The sequence below is a fragment of the Bombus fervidus genome, chromosome 3 (genome assembly GCF_041682495.2).
Source record: "Bombus fervidus isolate BK054 chromosome 3, iyBomFerv1, whole genome shotgun sequence".
NCBI classification, from domain to species: domain Eukaryota; kingdom Metazoa; phylum Arthropoda; class Insecta; order Hymenoptera; family Apidae; genus Bombus; species Bombus fervidus.
Genome location: NC_091519.1, coordinates 14,723,743 through 14,743,920, shown reverse-complemented (window position 1 = coordinate 14,743,920; position 20,178 = coordinate 14,723,743). Strand labels below are relative to the sequence as shown.

Below are 20,178 nucleotides of genomic sequence, written 5' to 3'. Positions count from 1 at the left end.
TTAACAGAAAAATCACCCTGTACATGTATGTATAGACAAAAATGGAACAATTTACAATACTAGAAAATTGGATACTTTATATTGCTGGATTACCATGATAAACCAAGTATTATACGTAAAAAATAAATCGGTAATTCATAAATCAGTATTAAAATTATGCTATCGTAAGATACCGTGGGAGAGGAAATAGGGAAACAGCCAGTGAACAAATAATATACTTTATTTTGTATATTGATTACAGCCACTTGGCCATGTTACAACCTACCAACAGTAATGTTAAAATTTCAATTTTTTTCCACTTTTTTTTTATTTTTTTTACAATTTCTTTTGGTTTCGTATGTTCGAGCAAGATCTATGGTGGAAGATGAGTGCCGCTTTGCGTCAGTCGTGCGGACCTACTGAGATACAGTGTTCCAAAAATGAAACAAATTTCGTCTATATTTTAATGAGCGAGACTAGATCGACGAGCAGTCTTACGCTTGAAACGAAACATCTTAAAGATATATATATCGAAAACGTTTCACTAGACCGTTTTAAATCTCTTGAAAAAAATCGTTTCGTTAAAAATCTGACAAGCACGCTACAATACGGAACGCGATTCTCGCGTTCTGCAACTTTTTAATCGACTAATCGTTTTCGACGAAAGTACTGGGACGTACTTTGAAATCGTTTACGAGACGAAGAAGTAGTCTAGACTCGAAATTGTAAACCTAACCTTTCGTATCGTTACGCTAGTTTCTATGAAAACAAGTCTGAACTTGTACGTGCTTAAATAGAATTCAAAAAACTTCGATAACTCGAATACTGGAAATTCTAATAACAAAGAAACGGCGATTGCTCTATCGTTTCCTTCCTCTATCCTGTATCGACCGTTCTTCGAAGGTGGCACATTCCTTTGCATTTAAGAGGAATTTGTTCGTCTTCGACTTCGCAGTTTCCAAAATCGTCTGTCTCTGGACGTATGATGAATAGAAATAGTGTTTTGTGCTTTGGATCCTTTTTCAGGCATATACATCCTTAATAGTCTCGCGGCACGTTCTTCTTGCGATCTATCCGCGGCCTTTCCGCTTAAGAAACTAAACAGCTTCATGCTGCGTCGTTTTATTCTCAATCTGTATAAGAAATTTTTCTCCGTTCTAGAAGGGCTGGTGTCGTTCTGATCTTCCGAATCCTCGTCGAGTTTGCCTGTTTTTCGTTGAATTCCGAACAATTCCATCCGTCCTCTTCGTTCGTGTTGTATCTCGCCTCTTCGACTGTATCGACGATCCCTCGTGTCTGCCAGTTCCGCCGACAAATATCCTTCCCTCTCTGCTTGTTCGGCTTCGATTCTTTCGGCATTTCTGCTCTCTCTAGTCTCCTCCGCCCTTCGCGCGACCGATTCGAGTTCCTTCAAACGTTCCGCCTCTTTCGCAATATCCGACGACGTAACCTCGGTCGTGCAAGTATCTTCGACGTCCGACAACTTTCTATGAAGATTCACTATCTTTCTCCGGAACTCTTCGTCCTCCTGGCTCAATCTGGCGAAGATACGATCCCTGTCATTCCCATCGGAACTCGTGCCGACGTTCTTCGACGTCGCCGTTTGAAACCGCTGTCACCACCATCCGACTTGATCCTTCGCGCTTCCAGACGAATCTTCCTCCTCCGGGAGTGGCTCTAACCTTTGCCTGCCCAGGAAACATCGCAACGAGCTGAGACTTCCACTGCCGAGTAACTGATCCATGTTCAGTTCCGACAAATTGCAGTCATCGTTCTCAGACTCCTGGTCGACCTCGTCTTCCACCGACAGGTTCAGGCCGTAGTTATCTTCACCGAAAGTAACGACGTTGCCTGAACCGATGGGCGGCGGCTAGGGAAGTCAGGCACAGTTGGGGCTAGTGATTCTTTGCAAACAAAAGGGCAAGCATTGTCATGCAGATGCGTGCGAAGCTTACCAACTAATTTTTTTCTCTTACTAACTGATTTAAATCGTTTGCTCCCTCTTTCTCTCTCTCTCTAATTTTATTACCTCGTTCGATCACGTTATTTACTAACGTTCCGGATTGAAACTCGATGAAAATACAAACGGTCTCTTTTTAACCTTCTACGGTTTTAGATCGCAATACGACTATCGACTGCTTTGCGGTATAATGTAAGTGACAAGCTTTTACAAAAGCCGTGAGATCGGTGAAAGAAGCGAAGCTGAAGAGAAAGTAAGAATATCGCGCGCGTAATCGATTTTCAATCAGACTCGGGAATCTTTCGTGTCGTTGAATCTATCGTGTTCCTAACGATACCTTCGAATGCTATCGTATTACCGTAAAATGGTTCGTATCATTACCGAGCTCGCGGTGAAGCTTTCGTCGTCGGGGCCACCGGAGGTCGGAGTTCCCCAGATATCGTCCCCCGAGGTAGCTCCGGATGTTGTTCCTTCCTCGTCGTTCGGGTCCAACGAGAATTCCGTTCTTTCAGGAGGGACCGGCGATTGTAGAAGGTAACCACCTATACCTTCGCCGAGTTGTTCCAGTAACGACGATCTTTTACTGACTACGTAACTGCTTGCTCGAGCCGTCCACGCTCTTAAACCCGTAGGTGGAGACTCGGAATCTCGATTGTCATCGTCTGCTTGCTCTTCGAGCTCGTCGTCCTGATCCAAACTGCTCACCGTACCGAATCTTCTTAGAACTCTGGAAATTAACGAAATACCATTATCATCGAACGATCTTTCGAACTTGCTTTCGCGTTACACTTTACCTGTACGGTGGTTCGCCGTCGCAATCAAGGTCGTCCTCGCTCCCATCTTCTGTGTTGCCATCGGCCGGAGTGTAAGATGGGCTGTTCCTTCCTGGGCTATCGTGCAATCCATTTCTAAGTCGATGCCTGGTGCAGAAGTCAGGCGTTGGCGGGACAACTGAGATCTTTGGAGGTAACGGGGAAAACGGATCTCTCGTCAAAGGCGGTGTTGGACAACCCGATCTACAATTGCACGCGCGTCTATCAGTGGACATTTCATTTACTACTTATTTCTATCATTTTGAGTTCTTCAGCAAAATCTATTTTCCTATTACCTGTGACATCGTCTACAAATGTTGATCGAGCTGGTGGAATTTTCCTTGGAAGATGCGAGGCTGCCATTTTTCTTCGTGTTTACGCTGTTGGACTTGACGGTACTGAGGCTCGCGCTCGAAGCTGTACTCTGTTGCTCTATATCCGAACTCATTATTTCCGTTACAACATCCTCCGCTGTCGCGTTTCGTTCTCGACTCGGTTCGTTGCTGGTTTCTTTCGGAGCACGTGCCGCCAACTCCTCGGCTGTCCATTCCTCGATAGGAACTTCCTCGTGATCCGGTGGGGGAATTTGATGAGAATTGCGCACCCATTGCGCCAGATGATTGTCTCCCGTTGAACTTTTGACGATACTGTCAATGCTGTCAACAGAGCGCGATTCCTTCTCCTCGTCCTGTTTCTGCGACTCCCTGGTAGTCTGTAAAATCGAGAATACGTAAATAATTTGCTCGATTTCGAATTAATCCTCAACTGCTTAACATTCGTTTACTCACTTGCGAACTTTCCGTAGGCTCCCTAATCGCTGCGTTGGTGAAATTGCTACCGGTGATGGGACTTTCTTCTGGACTGTCCTGACTCGGTGTTCCACCATAGCCTGTATTTACATAGATTCTAAAATATAACGAATTAGTACAGACAAGCAAAACTACCGAACGTTTCGATGTGACGAGCTTGTCGGAGTCTCGTTGAGCTCTGAACATGGTACGTGACGATAAACCATATCTTTATAGCGTTCTTTTCAAAAGTTATTCAAATTGTCCGTGAATCGTACCTATCAGAATTCCTCGAAACTTGCGCATCTCGATGCGAGTAAAGGCTACTTACATCTGTCGCTGAAGAAGATTGTGCCAAACGGCCTTCAGTTCTGGAGTCGGTGCACGCAAAACTAAAACTCGTCTTCGCGGACGACTGTGAGGGCTGCAGCCACCGCTATTCACTTCCACGTGACCGTTCTCCGAGCTTCCGGAAGGATTGATAGCGATTTGCAATCGAAATTCAGTGGGTCTTTTGCGGACGGTGAAACAAGCCTCGGCGATGTTCGATAGTCGTAGAGGCTCTTCGGTTACGAATAGAACGCGATCTCGGGAAACCCGAGCGAATACGAGAAGGTCGGTGAGAAGTAAGGCCCATGAGGGTTGCAGTCGTGCTCGACCCTCAACTTTTGCGAGCGCACCGCCGAATAGCCTACAAAGATGCACGTAATATTTTATACTATGTCAGAGCCATTTCCAAGCTGTGGTTACGTGTATTGGCGAATTATTTTGAAGTATTATGGCGAAGTATTTTTTATTTATGATAATATCAAATTGCTATAGTCGTATGAAAATACCACTAGATGGTTTGATATACTTGAATCTAATTGATTGATATGTAAATGCTATAATAAATGATAAATAATAAACAACAACCGTGTATATATAGATTCTGACGAATATACGTATACATTTGGTTTCTTATTCTTTACTTATCTTTAGACGTAACGTTCGTCAGAGCGACGGTACTTGAGAACATTTAACTACAGTAACCATAGCCTCACTCTGATCTTGTCGATACTTTTTCAAGACGCACCATTGTCTACCGGGCATGGCCAACGTGAACGGTTTGCATCTCGCGAAAACCAGTCGAGATTCAACCTCCTGCAGACTGAGCAAAGGTCTACCGGTATCGCGCGGTGGTTCCATGACACCGGCGTTAGCCGTCGCTTCTCTGTATCCCTGAGCTAAATCTCTGGCTTGCTGGCAATTCCTTGGCGACGCCAGACCCAACAGTCTCGTCATCTCTCTAAAGACATTTCGAACGAATACACGACGTATAGCGAGCAAGATTTCAAGCATGCGAGGATTTATGAATTTAAAACGAACCTGTAATGCTCCAGAGGCAAGAGCAAGACACCCGTCAAATCGGGTCGTCTCTTGTGCGGTACAGCAGGCTCGCAGACGAGCTTCGCGAATGCCGTGTTTCGTCTAAGGGCGACCAACAGACAACACGCGCGTTGCAACCCGCTTAAGTATCTTCTATAGGCAGCGGTGATTCTTGGAACTCTACACAAGTAACTCTCGACTCCGCCACCTTCGTCTCGAATTTCCTCGGAGATCTTGAGCAACTCGTCGAGATTTTGGAAGAGGATCAAGTAATCCGCCGCGGAGAGAACATCGCGTCTCTCGGCTAAAGGCGCCAGAAAACGCGTTTGACCGCTTTTCAGGATTCCCCAGTACCGTGTTTCACGCACGGACAACTCCTCCTCCGGTGGTGCATCCGGGGCGAGGTTTGGAAACACCTGAACGCGTTCAATCGCAAAAGCCGTGCCATTCGTTGGATTTTAAACGAGGAAAAGGTTTGCAATTGTGCGGCACCGCATGCAGACAATTTTTACGTAAATCTATCGTTGTTCTCGGTTCATGCTCTGCAAGCTGACTCTATGTATCTCCATTCGGATTGTTCAGACGACGCAACGCAAGATACGTCTTAGCATTAAGGGGATAGGGATGAAATAAATAAATAAAATACGAGAAATGCTTTTAAACAGAACTTGTTGAGCAACAAAAAAAAGAAAGACAACCGTTCAAGTTACATAATAAAACATAACTGTATCATAACTTAACCGTGTCCACCGACAAAGGAAACGGACACGCGCTATACACTACGCGTTCGCAGCAAAATACAAGATAGTTACGGAAAAGAATGTACACGAGTATTGCGCGACATGGCGTGCAACGTGAAACATAAAAATAAGCTCGAAAGAAAATGCAGTCCGCTGCGGCCTGCGAGAACTTCGTTCAAAGAGTAGGTAACATCCGATCGATTCAAATTCAAAGCGAATTTCCAATTCGATACAACTTATTAAACTAGCACGCAAAACATTTTGATCAACGCTACTCTGCGATTTCAACAAAGTTCATTAACCTAGTCGAAACCGCGAATGGAAGAATGATATGAGAAGTAAAAGTAAGTCAAGCAAAATCACGAGCAACCAAAGCCTTTTCGTCCGCGCATATCCGAGCAAATCGTTCTCCGATCATTCGAACGAAACAACTTCGATACGAGTTTGCTATGTTCAGACTAGGACGCCTGTACCGACCTCGGCGTTAAACGCAACCGCATGATGTCCGCCACCGATCGATTGCTGCAGACTAACGTTCATCGAGTTAGGCCGGTGCATCGACGAATGAACGTTCCCCTTACGATAAACTTCCAAAATCAGTTGATTCGTAGCCGCCTGGATCAGTCCAAGAATTTCTTCCCGTGATCGCGTCACTACGTTCGTCATATCGACGAAGACTACGTGATCACCTGGCCTCAAGCCGGACCGTTCCGCCGGGCTGCCAGGGTCCACGCGTTCCACGCGAGGTGGTCTTCCCCAGGAGAGCGAAAATCCCCATGGAACCTACAGTGGAAGAAACGTTCTGTCAGAAGTGTTAGAAAAAGACGGGTACAGGGGAAATAATAACGATCGGAAGAAATATCGAAGAGCCATGGGAGGGCTTTTCACGCGTTTGCTACAAAGGAGAGAGTTTCGATAGAGCTCGACACGAGACTCGTTTAGCTAATGCCGTGGACAAAGCAGGCTTTCAGAAAAGGCCTACTTAAACCCTGCTAGTAAGAGGACCCCTGTGATTCTGTTGGGGTAATTGCGTGAAACGACTATAACTTTCCGATATGTACATCGTCGTGTAGCGGAGACAGGTCTCTCTGTATAGTCGTGGAGACGGAAGACACGTTGTTGCGAAAGGAAAAAAAGAAACTCACCTGATTAGCTGCAGTTTGCCTTATCAGTCTCCTCGTAACGGTACATGGTGTTCTGCCGCCTCTAGCAGTAAAACCCGGATGCAGGGGTAAGCCAGTCAAAGGATCGATAGGCTCTAATTCGAGATGCCTCAAATACGTCAGGTCTTCCGCTCCTGAATTATTATTATCTGGTTCTCCGTCCTTCGACAGGGGTGGCGAAACTCCGCAATCTTGTGGCAAACCGGCATAAGGGTTGCTCGTATTCCGACCGGTTCCTGCCTCTAGCGGATGCCATGTCGCTTCCTAAAAATGAATCGTCGTTCAGTGAAACGTAAATTATCGAAAATACGTAAAATGATTCGTAAGTTTGTATCTCGACCCAAGTTACCGTGAATACCAATACGATGTTAATTTGCAATAGAAACCTTCCGCGAATCTTTATTACGAGTTCCCTCTTTAGGACGTGAAATCGTATTTTAAACCGAAAATCCATCCACATCGACGATTAACACGCGACTGTAAACTAAATTAAACGACAAAAATTCAACCCCGTCGCCGATACGTTCTTTTCCTCTCAACAGAACATGAATATTTTCAGCAAAACTCCAACCACGAAGAATACCACACAGTAAATGGCCACCACGATCATCTCTTGCTCGCGTGTCGTGGAACAACGTAAACGAACGATTTCGATTAAATTAGCGAGATATCGCGACGACACCTGCCACCTGCCACCTTTAACGAGGTCAAAGCGCAAGTGAATCTTTGCCAGGCAACGTTCCACTTACTTGCTTCGTAACGAGCTTAGCCCTGACCTTAAGCCAGGAAGACTTACAAATCCTTGCAAACAGCTGACGTACAGTCACGTATTAAACTTCCTCCTTGTCGAGACGCTATCAAATCCGAACGATATTTTCGCGTTTCTTCCGTCTTAAACCGAGTGCAACCGATTCGATCGTATCTCCGAAAATACGTAGCTTGCGATTAAAAAATTAAAACGTTTAAATATATTTACCTTATCTTGAGACAGAGGTAGAGGTAGAGTCATACAGCCCAGCAGCTCGCTACGTCTGAAATGTGAAAAACGAAAACGTGCGTGAATATACGCGTGTTATATCGGCTATGTGTACACAGCGTCGTGTATCGTATCGGTGTATCGTGTATCAGCTTGCATTGGATAGCAGTATCGGTGTTAGTCGAAACGTACGACGTGTAGTCGCTAGATAAACGGCGCACATACACACACACACACACACACGCGTACAAGTTTTAACTATTTACATTAGGCGGAGGGAAAAGGAAAAGGCAGACAGTTTCTGTGTTGTTTCCCGTATACCATTACAGAGACGCGCGGATGTTCGCGAGTGCACGTGGTGAACACGGTGCGCATGCTTCCAGAGAATCGATTCCCCTCCTACCGCAAGAAATCCGCACATAGCCCAGAAATTCGTTTTGATATTCGGATGGACCGTTGCTTCCGAACCTACGTAAAATTATTCCAATTCGAGCTGTCATTTATCGACCGGTAAATTATCGTATTTCCACTGGAACATGGCCATCGTGTGGCGAAATAATCTTACTTTGCAGAAATTCGAACGTCGAACGATTGTACCCGAAGATAACAAAAAGGAAGTAAAGAGTTTCGAATCGCGTTTAACAGAGAGACACGATAGGATGGCCGAGAACATTGGGAGCAGGGTTGCTTAGCTCGTTCGTCTTCCACTAACGAGACCAAGCCATAGTTCTTGACCTCGATATTTTTTCCTCAGAGACAGCGCCTACTTCTGTGCCTTTTCATCGCGGAATGATACAGTCGTTTGATTGTCCCTTCGTGGAAACGGTTTCGTCCGTTGTATTTGTTCGTTCGTATGAATTTTTAATTCGTCGCGGTAGGAAAATATAGACGATCAATGTCTTTGACGAACATCGGAAGGACACTTTTTCGTTGTAGCTACGCCACTGATAAACGCGTGCACAGGAACAGCATGCAGAAGATTCGAATATGAATAACGCGTCTAACCACATAACTGACGTTACTCCTTTCTGAGAACTTGATGGCGAACGTTCTATAAATATTCCCAAACATTCTGCCGGAATGCACGCAAAGGTGGATTGCGTGAGATTAATATCTCGCGCCGTGTACGAAGCGGCACTAACTATCGTTACCGGGTTAACCGATTATCATTTGGAAAGTGTTACCGGATAGTCGAAAGGCACGATAGCGAACCGTGCGATTATGAGTCAAGGCAACGTTGAGAATAACGCGAAGATGTTCTCGAAAGAGAGAGAGAAAGAAAGAGAGAGAGAGAGAGAGATAGACAGACAGACAGACAGAGGGAGAGAGAGAACGGCTCGCGTGTCGATTCCCGGCAGCCGACAAACCGACAGCAAATCGTTCCGGAGTCGAGCACGTTTCGACCGTCTACGACGAGGCTACGTCTGCTACCTCAACCTCCGAGCCCCTCTTTCACTACGTGCACACTTTCTTTTTCGAGCATGCTCACCTTGCACGACGATCCCTGTGCCAGACCGCGATGTCCAGGGACGTGGGCTTGCTGGTGTAGTGATTGTTGTTCACCGGGCAGGGTAGTATCAAGGTCTCGTGGAAAACGGGATTCGGTGTGGCTCTGTGTACCGCTGTTCTCTTCACCACTCCCTCACCGTTCGTATTCTTCAAACTCGCCTTCACGTAAGCGTGAACCGGACCCTCGTATGCCCTCCGTAGGTCCTTGCACCTTATCACTGCACGAAATAAAAAGACAGTCTCGTCAGGGCACCAGCCTTTCTCGATCGTCTTTATGTTTTCTGTCGCGAGATCGGTCACACGCTTGAACCGCGTACGATATTCGAGTTATTAGAGAACGTATAGTTCACGGAAGAGGGTGAAAGAAGTTGGAACGAACGAGAACTCGTTCTCCTTCCGGCTGACCGTTCCGTTGCACGCACTACGCGCATCGCTGGTGCCTGACCAATGCGGCACTCCTCTACTTGCTGCAACACGCTTCCACTCCGAGTGATTCCTCCTCGTTCTCCCAAACGAACGGATACGAGAAACAAAAGATACGAACCGATTGGAAAATCGATGTGATTGGCAAGCTACAGCACGACGGTTCAACGAAATTTATTAGCAGAATTTAGGTACTCGGAAGCGTGTGAACGAAGAAGCTGAGGAAGGGCAAGTCTCGGAGATTTTTCGAGAGTTGTTTACGCAAGGATGTGTACCGCGAAGAATCAATGTTGGTAGGCTTACTAACCGGGAGCCAATTGCCAGGAGGGTCTGTGGGTTACTGGCACAGTCGTCTATCGCGGGGTGCCAACTGAAACACCCCCTCTCGTGGCACGTGACTGGCGCATGCCTTTTCGCAACATTGTTTCAGGGACGTCTTCGCGGCGCGGATACCCTCGTGAATTTCTTTCCGATAGGATTAATGTATCTCATGGGTTTGATGAGATTTATTTCTTCGGAGGTTTACTCGCGCGATTCGAATTTGATCAAAATAAACGTATAAAGTATACTGTAACCTATGCGTGTCTGAAACGAGAAACCTTCCAACAGCTATCTTTCCCTTGATTTCTTATACTTACCTCGAACGTGTATATGATCGCCCACGACGGAATACTCGATCTCGATCGATCCGTGACAATTTTGTCTCGGAGGTTCGCTTTCCGGGCTGAACTTGAGGCATCTTCTGACAGTCGCGACCAGCGGAGTCTCCGGTGTGTTGGACACCGAGTTCAGAAACGATTTCGAACTATGAAAGTCATCGGTAAGAGTCGATTTTGGACTATCCAGATCCCAAGTATTCGCTTTCCTTCCAACTTCCTCGTCCTTGCGATCGTCGAGTTCACAGAACAGCCCTTTCGGTTCGAACACACATTTCTCGTCCAAAGTAGCGTCCAAGTCGGTCTCCAAGGCGAGTTTCTTCACGTTTGGATTCACAGCTTCCATCAAGGTGTTCTGTGTCGTTGCTGATTTCGTGCCAGTGGACGGGCTGTGACTAGACGATCGTCTCTTTGCTCGCTTTCCATCGGACACTTTCTCGGTATCCTTCCGATGCCGCTTCCTCCGTATGCCTCGTTGTCTCTTCAAAGTGAATTCTCCATCGAGATCGTTCGTAGGCGATGTAAACGCCCAAGACATCGGTGATGGATCTTCCAACAGTTGACTAGCCGAAGAGATGGAACTATCGTTGTGAGTCGCAGCTTCCTCGGCCACGGTTTCGTCTCGTTCTACGATCGTCTCGTAGGTATGATCGGATGCGGAGAAGTTTTCTTCCTCGCAACTACTCCCGAGAACCTTCTTCCTTTCTTCCACGTCTCCCAAAAGAATTTCTGCCACGGTTTTGCCAGTAAAATTTATTTCCTGCTCCCTGGACAATAAGGATGGTAATAAAAGATTAAAAAAGATAAAACAGTAAATAGAAAAGTAACAAGTCGAAAAGGAATTTTGGGTAACAGAGGACCTGTGAAGTCTGAAGTTTTGCGTGTCTCTTACCTGTTGAGAACTTCCGTAACCGTGTTGTCCATGTTCTCAAATTTAGGTAAGTCTTGGTCGATAGCCAGATTCGAAAGTTTCCCAGCTAGAGGCGTTTGACTATGACCATTGCCTTTCAACGAGTTCACAGTAGAGGAAGCCTTGCTGTGATACGGTGTTTTGCATCGAGCGTGGATTTTCGTGATCTTCGCCAATTTCGGTAAGTATGATATTTTCGAGCAATCCGCGAACTTTGTTTTCCCCTCGTTCTGAGAATAAACTCGATTGTTCGAGAAGGGTACGGACTCAGCCTCCATCACGTCTTCGGGGCTGGTGGCCATCGAAATTTGTTGAAAAAAGTCAGAGACGTGCGATTGGAGATTCGCCCTGGCCTCGTTCACGATGTTTTGTGGTAGCTCGTTGTCACTTTGGAAATTCTTTGTTCTAGTTTTCATAAAGAGCGCCGGATCGGTTGGCAGGGTCAGAGCTGTCGAGCACTTGCTGCCCGGGGGAAAAAACGTTAACGGGCCGATATCGGTGTCGACCCTTGGCGTGCTTTGATAAAAACTCTCCGAGATCGATGATTTCCCCGGCTGCTGTGACATCGATTGACGTTTGTTCGCGCGCAAATTAGGCTTCGTTGCCTGAAACCAAACGATACGGCTTATCTCACTTCCCAACTTCTATTTTCCACCTTTTAATTCTCCACGCAAAATCTGGGTCGTGACTTTCAGCGATCTTGCTTCATAAAGCCTCGTCTCTGTCGAGCAACATTGTCTTCTTCTCTTGTTGCTACATGTGCCGAGATATTTTCAACAAATAACGTCTTACAGAAACATTTTGTTCGCACCGAAGCAACAAAAAGTTACTCGATGTTGATTCTTCGGTGGAAACGAGACTTTATTGAGAAGGAACAGGATAGAAACGATAAATAAAAATTCGAATGAGACGAGTTCGATACCTGAAAGTACGTTCTCAGGTCGCTACCGTGGCTCCTGCATCTTCTTCGACGAACCGGCGTCGTTCTCGCCGATATATTTTCGGCATTTTGACCAGGTACGCCCCGAGTTTTCGTCCCAGCAGCGGGAGGCGTGTTAGATAGATCTCGAAAAGGCCTACGGGGCGCCTTGTTCAAGTTAGGTGGACCGTGAGGCGTCGAGCTGCTCGCTGACAATGATCTCGAAACCGTCCACTTCAGCATCTCTAAAGGCAAAAAGCAAATCCCTAACTAAGCGGAACGCGTCTAACGTGTATTCACCCTTTCCACCCTTCCGCTAAAAAGCTTACAACAACTTTATCGATTTAACCGCGATACTGAACCGCAGACGACCGCCGTTTCGATTACATGCACGAAACCAAACGATACCCCAGAATTTTAGATTGTCGTCGTAGACTGTGTACAACGAAATTTATCTTTAACAATTAAATATTCCACCGTATTTTATGTATTTCTCGATTACACGGATTCTTCGCGAACATGGAAGAGAAGTCGGATTAGATAAAAGTTATTAGAATAAAATTAGATTGGATCGAACATCGACAAATAAATCTGTCAAATCGAACGTTTTTGCAAAACTTTTTTATCTCAGAGAGTATGCATTCTTCGATTATTCAGATTCCTCGTGAATATGAAGGAGAAATTACGTAAGGCATGCACGTGACGCAAAGAAACAGGAAGGTTATCGCACGATCTTGCGTTAAAGGGATACAACCGCAGGAAGAAGGAGGGTGTCGGTAGAATTGTATCAACCATACGGGCTGCCGAAAATAAATGTCCGGTTTTAATTAGACAACAGGTCAAAAGTGGTGACAAAAAAAAGGAAAGAAGAGAGAAAAACCAGAGGAACAACAGAAAAACAGTGACGAAACTCATAGATGCACCTGTCATGGCATACGGGAAACAGTAAAACAGGTGAAACCCATACACCTGATTCTGTTTCACGACTTAACGCCTACCTTAACGAACGGTTAAATACCAGGCTAAGACTATTCATAGGCACATGCAGTGTTGCTCGTAGTAAAAGAGATTTGCCAAACTAAAGCGATGGAACTAACGAACAAATGGAATCGACGACACGGAGAAAGCGCTCCGTTCAAAATTCGCTGGACCAAGTAATCATCGATTCGATTAGAACGATTGACTTTCGCTCTGTTAGCACAACTCGAATTCCTCCCTTGCTCCTCCGCAATTTCCTTTATTTCCACGACTCATTAGCGAAGCGCGTGTAAAAGTTAATGAAGTTTACAGAAAAATTTTCTGCGATAAATCTTCCAATACGTCCGTGAATCATTTAGTGCAAGTATAGGTATAGAAGTATTTGTAGAAAGCAGCGTGTGACTAATTTTGTTAACGACGTAAAATGTGTGTTACGTTGTTACAAGTTCCTAACGTTGGAAGCAAGTGTAACAGAAAAGTGTCAGCAGCTCTAGTAACAGTACGTATTGGGTTTTCACTTTTAACGGTTCCTTCTGCAGGGTGGGGCGTACTGTATTGTGAATTAGGTATAAAAATGCATTCATTTACATACAGTCTGTTGCCATGCCACGCACGCGTTCTTCTATCGTAACACGCACTTTTCCACTATACGCGCGTTCACGTACTTTCGAGACCTGGTCTACCTGTACGTTCTTCGTGCAGCGTCACGTTCTCGTGCTTGTACACGTACATGTGCAACGTTATGTGCAACCCCTCGGCTACGTATATACGGTCGCTGGTAAAACAGCATGGGCACCTGCCCATATGGTGGCGATCACGTATAGCGTGCCTTCCATCTGGTCCCGCAAAGCACGATAGTTCGCTTGGTGTCGAAACACCGTCAACGAAACACGATCGTTATCTTCGCTTATTTTCAGCCGTCTTGCTTTAACGTATTACGTTCGGCATCTTTCGCGACCCTGTCTCGTACGTCTACTGTATTTCGCGCGCAACGAGCGTTAAGCTCGCGATATTGCCTCCGCCATCGTGAGAAACGCGAACGCTACATTAAGCATTCTGTGCTTATGTTTAAATAATTAACTCGATACTTGCTAAAGTGGAAGCAAAGAAGAAAGCGCAACTGGTTCTCCTTGAGCGTTTGCGATTGGGAGATTAAAAACGGGAGACGACCCTTGCATTCGAATCGGTTGAAAAGTACAACCGGAACGTATTGAAGAAGCGCTTCCAAGGATTTAACCGACGATACGTTTTTAAAGATTGTACAGGCGGTCTGGTCGGACGTTTTAAGGGAAGAAAACCAGTCGCGCGACACGCGCGGAACCTTTAAAACGTTTCGTATGTTCCAGACGACGTACACACGGAGCTGAACAAGAAACGGAAAGCGGTATGCGCGTTATGCTCTTTGCATAATACCCTGCGATTTGCACTAGCAATGAATCTCGAATGTAATTACAAAGTCATGGAGCGCACCGCACCTGCGATCTAGGTCGTGCTTCTCGATTGTGCTTCGAGTGGAAGGCGACACGGTAGCTTGAAACTTCGGTTAAACTGTTTGCGTATACTTCTTATTAGAAATGGGTTCTTGTGTTTTAACATAGTATTCGCGGAAACGAACAGAACCATTATATACACTACTAGTCATAAGTATCAAACCATAAGAACGATATTTGATACAAATCGAACATTGAAAACTGAATTTCTTACAAATTGAATCTTCCACTGACTTTATTTTTCGAATATTTCACTACAAAACTGTTAGCGTTTGCACCACGTGTGCGTAGTGTTAAATACTAAGTAAAGTAAAGTTTGATATTTTTCTAATAAATTAAACGAGTAGAATACTCGTGGCTGATAGTGTATAGCACACAGAAGCATATTTTTATTCTAAAGATTTAGCAAATACATTATCATTTGTACGAAAAATCTGATATACTCTGCGGTCAAAACACAACTGATTGCAAAAAATATATATTCCGACCCCTTAATAAGCAGCTGCAAGCTCGTGACGTAATTAGAAGTCAAAGATAAATCTTAAGTGCTTGCGGGGCGGTGCGTCTAGAAAAGGGGACTTATAGTCCACCTGTAGCTCTTATCGTCTCATCTAACGATCACCGATATATGTGGTCAAACGACAAATGACCGCCATAGGAAGGAGACTTTCGTTGTTCGAAGCTAGCGCGTAGCGTGAACTAAAGGAAACAAGTGCGGAAAAAAGGGGTTCGATGAGGGATGTTAAAATGCACTCTGATTTACTCTGACCCTTACTCGGAAAGTACGTTATAACGTTGTACTCGATAACGCATCTTGATTTAATAAAAATATGTCGACTTGACGTAATTAAAATATAAAGACAGATCGAAATTACGAACACTGTTCGAAAGTTGCTTGATGACTATGAAGCAATTAGGACGAAATCTTGGGTGCGCCTTACATTAAGGTATTTGTGATTTTAGAGGTCTCGCTCGTGCTTTTATTAACACGTTGCGGTTTGTTCCGAAGTTTCACAAACATTCCAATTCGCTTCTCCGGGACGGCCCTAAAAAACGTACCAACAAGAACACGGGCGAAACTCGAAGAACCACAAATACGTCGTCCAACCATCGTGAAAGTTTAAAATCCGGGATCGTAAGTTCTTTAAAGCAAAGAGTTAAATCATCGTACGAACGGAACAAAGTAATTTCGGGGAAGGTGTTTTCGTTCGATGAACGAGTAGCAAGTGGCGAACTATAACATTAAATTGTTCCAGCCGCTTTAGTCCGCGCAGTTTGGATAAAACATGACCCATATCTGTCGTTTTTATAGGTTGTAAAGCATCCGCGCCAGGTCGTCGATACTTGCTACGTTCTTGGATCGCATCCTAAATGTAAAAGGGAGAGGGATAGCTGGGTGGCCCCTCCGATCAGGTTTAATCCCTTTTTGCGCCCCCTTACCTATACGGACTCCCTTAGCTAACCCTCTGTGTAGACCCCGCGAAGAACAAGACAGGATCGAGCTGAGCACTTTCCTCCAACCGAGGAAAGGAATAAAATAGAGCGACGGTTAAAAACCTTAACATGCTTACAAGCACGCCAGACCCCTCTTTTCCTTAATGTATGCTGTAAAAGCTGTTTTTAACGACTTCGACATTGAACTCTTCTCGAGGATGAGAATTAACCGAAAAGGTCCGAGTCCCCTTTATTATCTACCGACCTGATTTCTTTATTATCGTCCATCTAGCGAATCTTCGCGCCATATTCGAATGGAATCGATAATGCGCTGCGTTTAAACGTGTTTCGATGTACTTTACATTCGAAAGGATCTCGCACGTCACTGGACAATACCGAGAGTCACAGCAGACGAAACAGGGCAATAGGAACGAGATAACGCGAAGGCAATACAAAATCAGCTGGATGTCCCCCTATTTACCACCGTCGCCAGTCGCGCGATTAATTCGCGTGAAACGCGTAACAGATGCATCGCGAAAACCGCTGGCACAATGCGATTATTCACGGTTCGAGGAGAATAAAGGAGAAGGCATTAACGGTCACGATTCGGCTCCTTTCGCGAGCAGCCCCGAGGAAAACAAGAAACACCAAGATTCTTAGCACGAGTCTCGATCGGGACAGCCCCCTTCCACGCATGAAGGGACATCCACGGAAGAACCGATGCTACCCGTTCTTGCGAAATAAATCGCGGCACATTCGTTCGACCCAATGGACCCGATAAATTCGAAGATCGTGCAATGGGTATGATTTCAAGAGAGACATCAAGTCGTTTCCCTGGTCGAAGAGAAAATCGCTGAAAACGTTTGCATGCGACTTGTGACGAACCTCTCTTCGGTGTTCCGCGCGCGAAGATACTCGAGGCAGTCGAACAAGGAAGATAATCGTTCCAACGTTGAAGATAAAAATCGTGGATTCGAAAGATAAAGGGAAAGTCGTTGCCAAGAAGCTCGGAGTTGCACCGTGACAGAGATATCCTCGTGTGTGGAAGAAGTAAGAGAAAGACGAAAAACGAAGGAAGGGCAGGTGAGCACTTGGTACCTAATCCCTTTTGAAAACGTCGCAAACACACTAACGCGACAGCTACACGCACAAAGAGTATACGGGCTGTGTACAGATCGTGAGCGCTCCCTAAAAATAGTCTATTCATCGTAGCGAACACCCCCTTCCCCTTCCCATCCGTCGAGCCTTCCTTTTTCTTCTTCGGCTTCATCCGCGCTCTTCGCTCGGCTTAGCTTAGCTCCGAGACTCGGTTCTGATTTATATTGAATTGACCCCGAACACACCTTTTGCTGGTGACGTTTCTCTCGAAATGGTCCCGTGTCTCGTCGAGCATAGTTCTCGGTGGGGAGGGATCGAGTAAGGTGAGAGAGACGAGCGGATGCACGAGGCAAGAAAGAAGAAACGACTACACCGAGGGGTCAGGGGGATTTCATAAGAGAGCCAGTCGAGGACAATCAAACGCGCATTCACAGCACCGACGTACTCGGTTTTTGGCAACAGAGCGAGACGAATAAGATCGAACGAAGGAAGGGAGATCGAAGAATCGGAACAGGGCCGGGAAAGCTGGAGAGGAAACGCGTCCAGAGGACAGACTTTCGGTTCGCGCTCTATTTCGAAGCACACCTGTCCTGGGTTTTGTCCTCCTTCCTGTTTCCGATTTTCTATACTGCATTTTCCTCCCTTCGAGATCGCGAGCTTACGTAACATAGGAGATACCACTGTGATCTTGCAGCTTCGTGCTTTCCTATTTTTCATCTCTCGTTGTTACCAGACGGCGAATATTTATACAAATTCGTTTTTTACAGACACTTGAACAAAAGTAGGTATATCTATTTTCTAAATGTAACGTAAATTTTATCCGTGATACTTTATACATTTCTGTATTTGTATATGTGCTTGTCCATTTCCGCTTATTTGCATTATGCATAAACGTATAAACATCCAGAGTCTTAGTCACCACCGGTCGACCTTCAGTATCCTACAGGGGTGGATAGGCTTTGTTTATACACTTGGGGTTTCTACTTCTCCACTGCACGTTCCTCCCATTAAGTTCTAAGGTCGTAACAATAGCGTGGACCATTTGCATGGACGATACCGGCAACTCTCAAATTCAATCTCACACATCTTTGATTCGACGATGAAAGAGTCGGTTCCAGCAAAAGAAAAAAACGGTCCGCCCTGGGCGCAAGGAATAAGAAATAGAAGGATATCAACGACGGAATAGACAACAAAAGAAACGCGTTTGGTTAATGGCGAATTGAAATTAAACTGGAAATTTGCAAATTGTAAAGGAAGTCGGGACCACGTTTCGTAACCGCTTACCCTTTAGCGACGGGCTAAAGCAGGCTGCGGACATTCAGGACGCGCCTCGAAAATAAGGCGGGAACAATAGAACGAAACGAGTCCTGGTGAACAAACGCCTGGCCATTTAAATAGAGGGATCCTCGAGAAAAGGTTCCTCGAGGTGGACCCACGGGGTCCCTGGAACTTCGACAGGAAAGTTTGTATAGGACCCACGACTAGCTTTGCTGGTTCCTTCGTTACGAGTCCCTTTCAGTGTTTTTTTTTATCCTTCTTCTTCTTATTCCTCCTCTCTTCCAACCTCTTTCCTCGGTTCTTCTCTCTTTTTCCATTCTTTGACAGATGTACCGACCGGAGCCACGCGCGGTCACTTTCCTTCTTCTTTTTTTTTCCACTTCTCTCATTCGCCGTCGCTTTACCGTGCACTAACCAAGCGACTCGTACTACCGGATCGTGCAGTCTTACAATTAGACGAGCTTCTAACATCACAGCGTTCGAGAGAGTACTTGACTTTGTCCAAGGAGCTACCAAATTCGATTGCAGCTACTTAAGAATGGCCTTAACCCCTTTGTTGGATCGCGCTTCTACTTGTATTCCAATTTCATTCGATTCGAACCTCTTCGCGATTAATCGTTTGCCTATTTTTTGCATTGATCAAACAGTTTCGTTAGTCGCAGCGAGATTTTTTTAATTATTCCTATGTTTAGGAGACAAAGTCACAGTATTTCCTCCTCTTTTTGTTTTTCTTTAGAGTCTTATAAATCACTTCGAATGATTTCCAATAAACCATTTTCGAACTTTATCCGTAGAACTTGGACGTAGTGGAAATCAATTTTGAGTACGTCTAAGTAGTATAAATAAAAATAAATAAATTACGCGCAACTATCCTGTTAAAGACTGACACTCGTAGTAAGTCTTGCTTCTTCGGTAGGAAATGACGATAATCATTATATTTATAGAAAATTAGTTATTGATTCAAGTCGTTAACAATTCAGATATCGCTACGATTACCGAAATGTCTTCGATTGATTCGAAGAGAAACATCCACTTCTAAAACATATGTTAAAAACGAGATACTAATTGAAGAAAATACCATCGAATTCCATAAACGATAAACATCGATCGTTGCAAAAGACCCTCGTACGCAAAACGTGCAACATTTTTCACGTTACTCGAGGCTATAGCGGTATACAAAAGAAAGTTCAAGATCGAAATGATACGAAAGAGTACCATAATTTTCCAAAATGGAATTACATTTTGCAAGAGTAGCGAATGAATATAATATACATCTAACTGTCACCAATGTAGTCGAAAACGTTTCCTACAAAAGTTATTGACATTTTTAAACTTTCTTTTGTCCATCGCTGTTAATTTAAAAAAAACTCAGGCTATTCGAAGTCAGACTACTCGAACGGAAATATCTGGCAACTTTGTTCGTAAAGAAAGGCCGCCTCCTGGAAGATCTGGTACCGGCACAAAAAAGAGAAGCTATTCACCGTGTGTCCTTGAGCAGCAGGATTCGACTCGTACATCCAAAATCAGCACCGGTATCAGTCACTTTCTTCGTACACAGATTTCAGCGTCGCAGCACATAATCCACGTTAATGATAAGAGGAAACTATCGACGCTGACGGAGGAAAAACGCGGATCGCGGGGAAACGTAAGGTACAGCAACGCGGCGAAGAGGTGTCGGATCGTGGCACTTCAACGGC

General features: G+C 45.0%; 1 protein-coding gene across 1 annotated transcript; it reads right to left on the bottom strand.

Annotated features, from left to right (window-relative positions):
• Positions 1–202: 202 nt before the first annotated feature.
• Psgef (Protostome-specific GEF) lies at positions 203–20,178 on the bottom strand. The gene is made up of 16 exons (XM_072022983.1): positions 19,963–20,178; positions 12,207–12,448; positions 11,267–11,889; positions 10,357–11,141; positions 9,276–9,513; positions 7,787–7,841; positions 6,793–7,074; positions 6,125–6,430; positions 4,908–5,323; positions 4,615–4,827; positions 3,871–4,230; positions 3,540–3,657; positions 3,048–3,463; positions 2,734–2,973; positions 2,321–2,666; positions 203–1,849 (listed from the first exon to the last, which is right to left on the bottom strand). Exons 2-16 carry the CDS (start codon positions 12,444–12,446, stop codon positions 1,595–1,597), a joined length of 4,893 nt encoding a protein of 1,630 aa, XP_071879084.1. The 5' UTR covers positions 12,447–12,448; positions 19,963–20,178; the 3' UTR covers positions 203–1,594.

What these genes read in the sequence shown, in the direction of transcription:
- Psgef (XM_072022983.1), bottom strand. Translation starts at nt 12,446, where the DNA reads ATGCTGAAGTGGACGGTTTCGAGATCATTGTCAGCGAGCAGCTCGACG. An exon ending in ACCTGAGAACGTACTTTCAG is followed by an intron (nt 11,890 to 12,206) that starts GTATCGAACTCG and finishes GTTTGGTTTCAG; the next exon opens with GCAACGAAGCCTAATTTGCG. An exon ending in GCCATGCCCGGTAGACAATG is followed by an intron (nt 4,231 to 4,614) that starts GTGCGTCTTGAA and finishes GCATCTTTGTAG; the next exon opens with GCTATTCGGCGGTGCGCTCG.